At 35.0% G+C, this 10,405-nt stretch overlaps 2 protein-coding genes across 10 annotated transcripts in view; one reads left to right on the top strand and one right to left on the bottom strand.

The window, feature by feature from the left end:
• Positions 1-10,405, top strand: part of zmp:0000001139 — a 308,609-nt gene that overhangs the window by 268,349 nt on the left and 29,855 nt on the right. The gene's annotated exons all lie outside the window — the stretch shown is intronic.
• The window catches only part of ppp1r12b (protein phosphatase 1, regulatory subunit 12B), an 83,412-nt gene that overhangs the window by 72,151 nt on the left and 856 nt on the right, over positions 1-10,405 (bottom strand). For 6 of the 9 annotated variants that reach the window (XM_068216855.2, XM_021469894.3, XM_021469896.3 and 3 more), the window contains exons 2-5: positions 6,452-6,542; positions 4,267-4,452; positions 2,357-2,474; positions 2,150-2,256 (exon numbers count right to left, since the gene is read on the bottom strand). In XM_068216855.2, the coding sequence (XP_068072956.2) occupies positions 2,150-2,256; positions 2,357-2,474; positions 4,267-4,452; positions 6,452-6,542 (502 nt within the window). Of the gene's footprint in view, positions 1-2,149; positions 2,257-2,356; positions 2,475-4,266; positions 4,579-6,451; positions 6,543-10,405 lie in introns of those variants that run through there. The other 3 variants (XM_073939782.1, XM_073939784.1, XM_073939787.1) reach the window with 2 other exon arrangements.

Raw genomic sequence — 10,405 nt, forward strand, 5'->3', positions numbered from 1 at the left:
CGATCAGCTGCCTCAGCCTACCAGTAGCTGTAATCCCAGTGGATTACAGGCACGCGCCACTAAGCCCAGCTGTTTAACCATTTATTCCATTTTAAATATTGACAATACTAATTATATTCATTTTTGTATGGAAGCATATGAGTAGCATAATTCAATTCAAAATGTAATATGCAAAATGGCAATGCAATATGTTAAATGGCAATGTATTTCTGTATTTGAATTTGCATTTTCCAAGACATATGAGCAATGTTTGGTGCAGAATGAAAATGTTAATTAAATTACATTGTTTGCATTTCTCATTTCAAACACTGTTTTAATATGTAAATTGTATCCACATTTTAAAGCTTCATAAGTAGCAAAATTAAATTGAAAATGCTGTACACAAACTGACTTTGATGTGAATAAAGTACAAGCAGAAACTGTAGCAAAATGATCATTTAATGTTATTTGTCCTTAATGTATTTACACTCGCGTCTAGGAAACGCAGGATTACATTTTCAGCATAACAGCATGGGATGTGTGTAGCAAAATTAATTTTGAAATGTAATACGCAAAACGATAATGCAATATGTAAAAGGCAGTGCATTTCTGTATTTCAGTTAGCATTTTCCAAGACATATGTGCAATGTTTGCTGCAAAATGAAAGTGAAAATGAAAAAAACATAATGCATTTTCATTTAACACATCGTGACGAATGAAAGCCGATTTGAAATTGAAAATGCATTCTGGCCTGGCCACGCCCACAGACGGCCACCGTTGCTGCAAGGCGGGTTTTAGGTTATGTCTTCACAGCTGCAGCGAGGACAATTTAGGACATTTGGCAGCATAAACATGGCGAAGTCTGTTCCTCAGCGGCTTCGTGAAGCTGCACGAGCCCTCGAGCGTGAACTGGGAAATACTTTAGAAAACCAATCACCTCCTAGCTCAGTAAACTTGGCTTAAGGTTTGATATTCGCGCACGCAGTTTTAGGGATCATCTGCAAATTACATCGACAGAACCTAAAGGGGCTTTAGCTGATTTGTACTGTATGCTTATGACAAGAGCTATTGCATATTTCTGCATTGTATGTACCATATAGTTAGAGGTATAGTAGCTTTGCTACCTGTATTAAATCAGTCTGGCCTCTAACCATTTATTGGAATCTTCTAGAATTTTTTTTTTGCTTTGCGTTACTGTGCGTTTTGGTTCTGTTGATGTAAATCGCAGATGATCCCTACAACTGCGTGCGCGAATATCAAACCTTAAGCCAAGTTTACTGAGCTAGGAGGTGATTGGTTTTCTAAAGTATTTCCCAGTTCACGCTCGAGGGCTCGTGCAGCTTCACGAAGCCGCTGAGGAACAGACTTCGCCATGTTTATGCTGCCAAATGTCCCAAATAGTCCTCGCGGCAGCTGTGAAGACATAACCTAAAACCCGCCTTGCAGCAACGGCGGGCGTCTGTGGGCGTGGCCAGGCCAGAATGCATTTTCAATTTCAAATCGGCTTTCATTCGTCACGATGTGTTAAATGAAAATGCATTATGTTTTTTTTCATTTTCATTCTGCAGCAAACATTGCACATATGTCTTGGAAAATGCTAACTGAAATACAGAAATGCACTGCCTTTTACATATTGCATTATCGTTTTACGTTTTACATTTCAAAATTAATTTTGCTACACACATCCCATGCTGTTATGCTGAAAATGTAATCCTGCGTTTCCTAGACGCGAGTGTAAATACATTAAGGACAAATAACATTAAATGATCATTTTGCTACAGTTTCTGCTTGTACTTTATTCACATCAAAGTCAGTTTGTGTACAGCATTTTCAATTTAATTTTGCTACTTATGAAGCTTTAAAATGTGGATACAATTTACATATTAAAACAGTGTTTGAAATGAGAAATGCAAACAATGTAATTTAATTAACATTTTCATTCTGCACCAAACATTGCTCATATGTCTTGGAAAATGCAAATTCAAATACAGAAATACATTGCCATTTAACATATTGCATTGCCATTTTGCATATTACATTTTGAATTGAATTATGCTACTCATACGCTTCCATATTTTTGTTTTGTGTGACAGTGAAAATCCAAAATCATGTCAACAACCCATATGCATATGCCATATGCCTGAGACTCAAACACATTTGCTAATGTTACCTCAGTGAGTAGGCCAGGCAGGTCGCTGTCTTCAATGAGTTTCTGTGCCAGAGATGCACCAGAGCAACCATAAAGAATGTTGTCATTTTCATCCATCCATTCAGACTCTGAACAGACAAAGACACAATATATTACTATGATGATGATGATGATGATGATGATGTTTATAAAATATTACACACTCAGATAAGGAGGTGTTTATAGGACCTTTTAAGCTGCTGTGATTCTTCAGACTGGGAGTGAATCCACAAGCTCCTTTTACTGAAGACATGCAAAAGGAAGACCTTTCAGGATTGGGTCCAGATCTTCTTTTCCAGTTTCCTTGCTTGGAGAATGAATCAGTTAATACTTAAATCAATATCATGCAACCAAAATTAACACATTTCATTTATCTTCCTTAGTCCCCGCCCATTGACCTGTGTCATCTGTAGTAATTATTGTGTTTTCATAATTTTTCCTTGCATTTTTTTAGCTACTCTGTCAAGTCTCGTTGTACTGTTCAGATGACATCCTGGGCTTTCTAGTGATATGTCATTTGATTGGCTGGCATGCTAGGAACCACTTTTAACACTGCATTTAAAATGGCCGACATACAAAAAAGCACATTTTATGGGAAGGAGAGAGCTATGTAAAATTGAGCTTTTTAAATGTTTTTGCAATTATTATTACATTTATATTATATTGTTTATATATTGTTTATGCATGTTGTAGGGGGCAGAACTGAAGCAGAGACGATTCTTTATAAGATAGTTGAGGTAGACTCTGATTTAGAGTCTGACAATCAGACAATTAAAGAATTAGAGACAATTAGACAATGACAATCAGTTTTAAATCGCTTTTATGTTAAATTTGATTTGGATTAACATCACATCTTTTTTTTTTTTTTTTTAGTTAGTTAGGCTCTTTCAGACTAAACTGTTTCAGGAATTTTAATACAAAAGGAAAAATGGCTTTTGTTTTGTTTTTGTTACATTAATATTGGACTAATATCCCTTTACAGCCATATCCTGTACAGTTTTGTTGTCTGAATTGCGGTCATTTTGAACTAAAATGGTCCTGCGGTCCACTACAGTGGACATGCTGTAATATTAAAAATAAAAACAAAATGTAAAAACTCTAAATTGTGTTTTTTTTTTAACCCAAAGGATGCAGGAAATCACAAAAAAAAAGAAAAAAAAATTATTTGGGTCTCAGGGCCTCTCAAACTTATTTTTGGACAATGGACCTTTTCACACTTCCGGGTTTCTCGATAGTCATCATAGTTGGGAAAACTTAGAGCACAGTGAATGGGAGAGTACAACAAATAATCTGTTTTACAATTTTATTTGCTCGAATAATAAAAGAAAAACTCCACTATGGTGTTAAAAAGACTTTCAGAAAAAGGAAACAAATTGTGTGAGACTGATGACGGCAGCCAGAAGGGAGAATAATGTCAAATTTGCTGTTTTGTCCCATACACTGTATTAGAAACCCCTTACACAAGCACTTATTCATTTTTTTGTAATTTGAAGCAAAGATGATATACAACATACATAAATATATATAAATATGCATTAAAAAATATGTATATATATATATATATATATATATATATATATATATATATATATATATATATATATATATATATATATATAAACTTTAAAGAATTTAAGATGCTGATGACCATTAAACGCATCATAACAGGCTTGTGAAAAGGGTCCATATGAACAATCATAGCCTTTGACCACTGGCTCCTGAATAAATTAAATATGTAAATATGTATAGCATACTTTTACAAAGAGTAATTATTACAGAAACAACACACTTAAAAGAATATTCTAAAATGTAGACACTTAATTGGCTGTTATTTACAACTAAATGAATAATATTTTAGTTTAAACAGGCAATATTTGGCTTTTTTGTCCCACATTACTTTATGGTAAACTACATTGAAATATATAATAATGGTACTATTACTAATACGTTTTGTTATTGGATGTTTTATTGTTGACTCAAACAGCAACAGTAAGTTGTAGGTTATCATTATATGATTTAGACTTTTGCAGACTAACCCATTATTTGCATCTGTTATTGGTCTGCGGTGGTAAATTGCAGCGTTTTTGTGTCATAATCACCTCATCAAGATGATCCTCAGAATGTTGTTCCAGTGTTTTCAGAGATGGACTGGAGTCTGTGGTGTCCTCATGAACTCTTTGAACACACAGTCTCTCTGTAGATCTGCACACTTCACCTGGTTGCATTTCCAGTTTTGATGTACTGAAGGTCTTCTTAGCCTCCATGAGCTCTGAGAGGGTTACTCCCTTAAATAAGACAATGTAAAATGAGAATATGTATCCATAGCAGAACTATGATTCTGATAAATCAATGGCAACTCTTAAGGGTAAAATATTCTCATGCTACTTTTCATTTTGCGTAAACAACACTTTGGCGCCATCTGACGGCTCGTCGTATATCGAATGAGGTAATGACTTCAGATGATTAGCAAGAATTGTACGAAGGTGAGAAAGGAATTAAGAACTACATCTGAGATGAAAATGCTGTCTAACTAGTTTATATAAATAAGTTGGGTAGGGCTATGCGGTGGTGCAGTAAGAAGAAGAAGAAGGTCGGTTCGAGCTCGGCTGGGTCAGTTACAGGTGAATAGGGTAGCCGTGCACTAAATTCCAGGGGTTTCATTACCACGGCGTAAAATGGGCGTGGCTCGGTTGGCGTTTGGGAAACGCTCCCCTAAAAAAACAATACTGAGAGGTCACCGATCATGCGCAGTACAATTTTTTTTTGTAGCTTCGATGGATAAATAACCTCCTATCGCGGTGGATAACGAAGGAAAAAAAAAACAATCATACAGGTTATTTTTTGTATTCATAATGTTATATTTTAATGATTTCATTAGCAAAAACAGCTGACCATGAGAAGTGTAAAACTTCATTTTGTAGCCATTTGTTTTACTCCATTTTACTGCAAAATTAATTAACTCTTGGGGCTTTGTACTTCCATGGTAAAAATAATAATAATCGTTGTGGTACATTAGATTAACTGGGTTTTTGTAGTTTAAAACATGGTAATCAGTCCTGTTTAAACAAATAAATACCACATTTCTTTGTAATCAACCATGGTTAATATTTCTAATTCTTAGTTAATTAACATATATTAATTTTTTATATGTAATTAAAGTCATCATACACAAAACCTGTGATCAGGACAGGTATCTGATATTAACTAATACTAAAATGATCATACATGAAACACCTGAGATCAGGACAGGTATCTAATGTAACTAATACAAAGGGATCATACACGAAACACCTGAGATCAGGACAGGTCTTTGATGTTAAATAATATAAAGGGATCATACACGAAACACCTGAGATCAGGACAGGTATCTAATGTAACTAATACAAAGGGATCATACACGAAACACCTGAGATTAGGACAGGTCTCTGATGTTAACTAATATGAAGTGATCATACACGAAACACCTGAGATCAGGACAGGTATCTGATGTTAATGTATATGATATATAAAGTATTTGAAACAAAACCCGACATCAGGACAGGTATTTCAAAATACGGCAAATAAAAGGAATTGGACATGAAACCCCTGCGTTCGTGTACAGATATTCCTAATAAACGGCTGTTTTCACAATCTGCGCATGATCTGTGACCTATGCAAATCCACATATAGGCCAGGTCCACCCGATGACGTAGTAGCGGTTACGCTGTACTGAAACCTGCCGAATTAGCAAGGCTAAATTGTCTGTAGTGTAAGTGTGAATAAATAGGCAGTTCATTCCGCTATGGCGACCCCAGATTAATAAAGGGACTAAGCTGAAAAGAAAATGAATGAATGAAATAAGTTAGATATAAGCTAAGAGACAGTTCAGCTAAAATCAAAATGCTGTCATTTCTTCGACTTGTTCAAAACCTGTTTGAGTTTCTTTGGCGTCGAACACAGGGAGATAATTAGAAGAATGTTGGAAACAAGTACCCATTGACATATTTCCATATATGGAAAACAGGTTTTCAGCTTTCTTTAGTACCATACACTGTATTACAAACCCCTTACACAAGCGTTTATTAGTTTTTTTTTTTAATTGAAGCAAAGATGATATACTACATACATAAATATATAAATGTTCATACATTTAAATATATATATATATATATATATATATATATATATATATATATATATATATATATATATATATATATATATATATATATATTCATATATACTGTATATATATATATAGTGTCATATTCTGCATGAATGAAAGGGGGACTGTGTACATGATACCTGTGTAGCTCTCCGAGTCTGTCTGGCCTGCCGTGATTTGGCCTTCCTCTGAGATTCGGCATCTTCATCCCTTACTGGGATCATGTGTGTCCTGAGAGAAGATAAACAGCACAGACTGATACATCTGGGGTCCGTTCTTCGTACCTTGCTTAAATGATCTAAGATGATTTAGCAGATCCTGGATCTGTTAATCTTGATAACTGATCTCTGGCTAGTGGCTAATTTGGTTCTTCATACAAGTTTGTGAATCTAATTAAAATGACTGGATGAACTGATCTGAGATCGCTGCGTGTGTTGTGAAGGACAGATCTATCGATCCTCGAAATCATGATCAGCAATGCAACGATTGGCTGACGGCACAGCAGCGTAATGACATCATCTGATAAATATTCAATTATCCATGTGTGAAAAATCACATAAAATTAGCAGTAAACGATTTGTTATATATGATACGCAATAACTTTACACCTTGTTATGGGCTGCAGGCTTGGCCCTTTCATGTGTCAAGAGCGATTTATTTAGTTTTACAGTTAGAGCGGATTTTCCTTACTATAGTAGCCATAGTAGGATTAAAGTAGCCGTTTTTAAAACCGGTGTAAAGAATAACTGGATGTTTACAAAAGCATTTTAATATTGGTAAAGGTGTCTGCAACTTTTTTGAAGCATCAAATCACGTCATGTTAACTGTCAAAAAAATTTTATGACTGCATATGTATTATTGCTTTTTAAAAAGTCACATATTTTGCATGTCTATTACCATACACAAATTATACTAACGCTTTCTAAAAAGTTCATATCAATAAGTTTTCTCTTTGCACCACCATGGTGTATATATATAACTTTATATATAGTTTAAAAATATTTACTATTTTCCCAAGTGTAAGAAAATATCAGAATCCGGCACATACTTTCAGTATTATCTTTGCTTGAACTGACCCGATCAAATTCTGTTTATATGTAATGAGCCTGCTCCTGACCAGGTTTAATCTACCAGAACTGTTGCTATGCAAACAACTCACAGATCAATTTTGGAGAACGAAACGATCCTGGATCGTGTCAAATCGACAATATCCAAATCCAGCCAACTGAGTAATCCACATACGAAGAACGGACCCCTGAACTGGCTGAAATACTGCTTTAAAATGAGTACACAAACAAATTCAAAACAAGTTTTAAAAAGCCATTTGTAGTAGAAAATGATCAGGGGACACTGAGCACTTTTTGACTGCCTGAGATTCTTTAAATTCACAAGGAGTTCAGAGTATAATATTTTTCCACATGTATTTTGCATTTGTGTAGAAAAAATATGTACTTTTATACTTTTTGCAATATTTATGCTAAAGTAATGAAAGTGAAATAGATCTACATTTGGGGACCTGATGGCCTCATGGTAACATGACCAAATGACAGCTTAAAATGTTTTCAGATCAAATGGAAAAAGCAAAAACAAAATAAACTGAAATATGTCCTCAGTTAAATAAAATATACAATTTTAAAAGAGTTATAAAACATTATTTGAGAATATTACAGACCTAACCTCCTCACCATTTCTGTTTGTTGTCATATAGCGCTCTCAAAAATGACAGTGGGAGGGGCGGGGTTAAGATACTTAACCACGCCCAATAACTCAGACAGACAAAATCTGGGAATTAAACTCAGAACAAACAGGAAGTGCATTTTCAGATTTAATTTGTAGATTACAAGGGCAAACTAATTTTTTTTCTTAGTGAAACACAGATTAATTGTTCACCACACAATGTGAGCTAACAAATTTTGACTTCATGTGTACCTTAAATTACAGACTACACGTTTTACATTTCAGATACCTTCATTTATGAAGGAGGCATCAAACTGATTAAAAAACATTTTGACTAAAAAACCTCTCATAAGCTGTCCAGGTCACAAAGTAGCCTGATAAAGAAATTAATCAAATGTTTATATTAAAAATGTAAATATTTTACCTCATTTAAGCTCAAAATAATTTAATGTCTTTCTAGTGATATCAAGATGGAAATATGATCTTGTGAGTTTCTTGCAGCACAAGACGATCAATATCCATAAGTGTTGAATTTCCCCTCTGAAAGCAATAGAGGCCAGACGACAACCATCCCGTAGAGGGATGAGGAAGCACTCAGAGCACTTTCTGAAGCACTTGTCATGTTCCTCTCCTTTTTTATCAGCACAGTTATTGATCTTACATGATCAGCCATGATGAGCCTCAACTAGAGAACAGAGCATTCAATAAAACAGCGTAGGGGAGACCGGGGATAGTTGTAAATCTGGTCAGTTTTATCACTTCCGATCTCTACAACCAGGAACTAGTTAGAAATCAGTTGATTCACATCACATTAATCCTTACTCCACATACAGATTAGAGTCCTGAGAAGATGTTAGAATAAAAAAAACAACGTTTGAGCTAAGGAAGTAATTTTTTTACTTAAATTATTTTTGGGCAATGGCTGATTTGTATTTAAACCCATTGAAGATAAATCATGTCGATTGTATGTCTGTGTAGATATTTTTAATGCATGTTTTTGGTGCTAATGTTTTAGCTAACCCAAGCTCATTCTGTATTTGTACCCCTATATACATTTCTGGAGAGTGCCAAATCCATCCAAGGAGATACTTCTTTTTTTTTCGTCTTACCTGCTTTCTTACACCGTTCATTGCCGGACTCGAACCCCACCATTGCAGTCAACTCCGCTCCGTATCCCAAGTCTGCCGACATACACGGCGAGAACTGGTAACAGCGGAAAATCGTTCGTTTTAAGAACGAAATGCAGCCTGAAGTACCTCTGGCTACATAACTCATGATCTCCAGAAATGTATACAAGGGTACATTTTCAGAATCGGCCTATGTTGGTTTTAGCTGTTAGCTATAAGGTGACCAAATTCATGGCTACACGAGCGACAAATTTAAAACTATATTTATATGATTTAATATTCCTATAGCTCTTGAAAGAATTGTTCAATGTTTTAGCTGTCCTCTGTGTCCTCATTAAGACTGCACACACACACAATTAGGGCCCTATCTTACACACAGGGCACTAAGATGCAAGACCTGTTTGGCATGATTTGTTGGTATTTTCAGACGAACGCAACCCTAGTTTTCCAGTTTTGCACCACGTTGGTTAAATAGTAAATCCATTTGTGCCTCTTTGCAGACTCATGGGTGTTCCGGTCTAGAAAGGAAGTTTAAGGCGCATTGTTGGTGCATTGCTATTTTAAGGACTTGTTCATCTCGGGGGACTTTTTTTCAGTTTATTCTTGTCAATTTGCATTTGTATAATGTCATTATTATTAGAAGTATTATTTATTATATGCATATTTATATTTGTTTTAATAAAAACAAGTTTGGATTTGTCCATCTGTCGTGTTTTGGAGATGTATGCATAACCATATGGAGCATAAGAATAAGACTAACTCAGTTTTTTGACCACACGCTGTTGTTATTGTTCATTTATTTGTTTGTATTGTATTGTTTGTATTGTAAATTAGAACTGAATTTAGAAGTTTAAAAACAAATCTCTGCGTTTAACAGAGGAGATTAAATATGTAGGGTAATGTTTGTTTGTTTTTTCAGTGGAGTGCGTGCAACACAGTTTCCTTATCCCCAAAAGTAAAGGAAGTAAAGAGTAAAAGTAAAGTAAAGAGAAAGTGTGCCATGGTGTGACGCAACTGACTCTTAAAAGGAATGGGAGATGAGACTTGGTTTAATGCACGTTATGCTCAAAACACACCCATAACTCATTAAGAGAACAAGCACAACTCTGTTAGACCATGTGCTGGGGCGCAGAGCTTGTTTTTTCATCCTTAAAATAGCAAAAGTGGATTCGGACATGCCCTTAATGCTTTTGCACCCTGCGCTTTAGACTGCGCCTAGATTATTCAATTTGCATTTGTAGTAGTAAAAGTAGAAGTAGAAGCAGAATATATTTTACGTATTATAATAAC

The sequence above is a fragment of the Danio rerio genome, chromosome 23, assembly GCF_049306965.1.
Source record: "Danio rerio strain Tuebingen ecotype United States chromosome 23, GRCz12tu, whole genome shotgun sequence".
In the NCBI taxonomy this organism is placed as follows: Eukaryota; Metazoa; Chordata; class Actinopteri; order Cypriniformes; family Danionidae; genus Danio; species Danio rerio.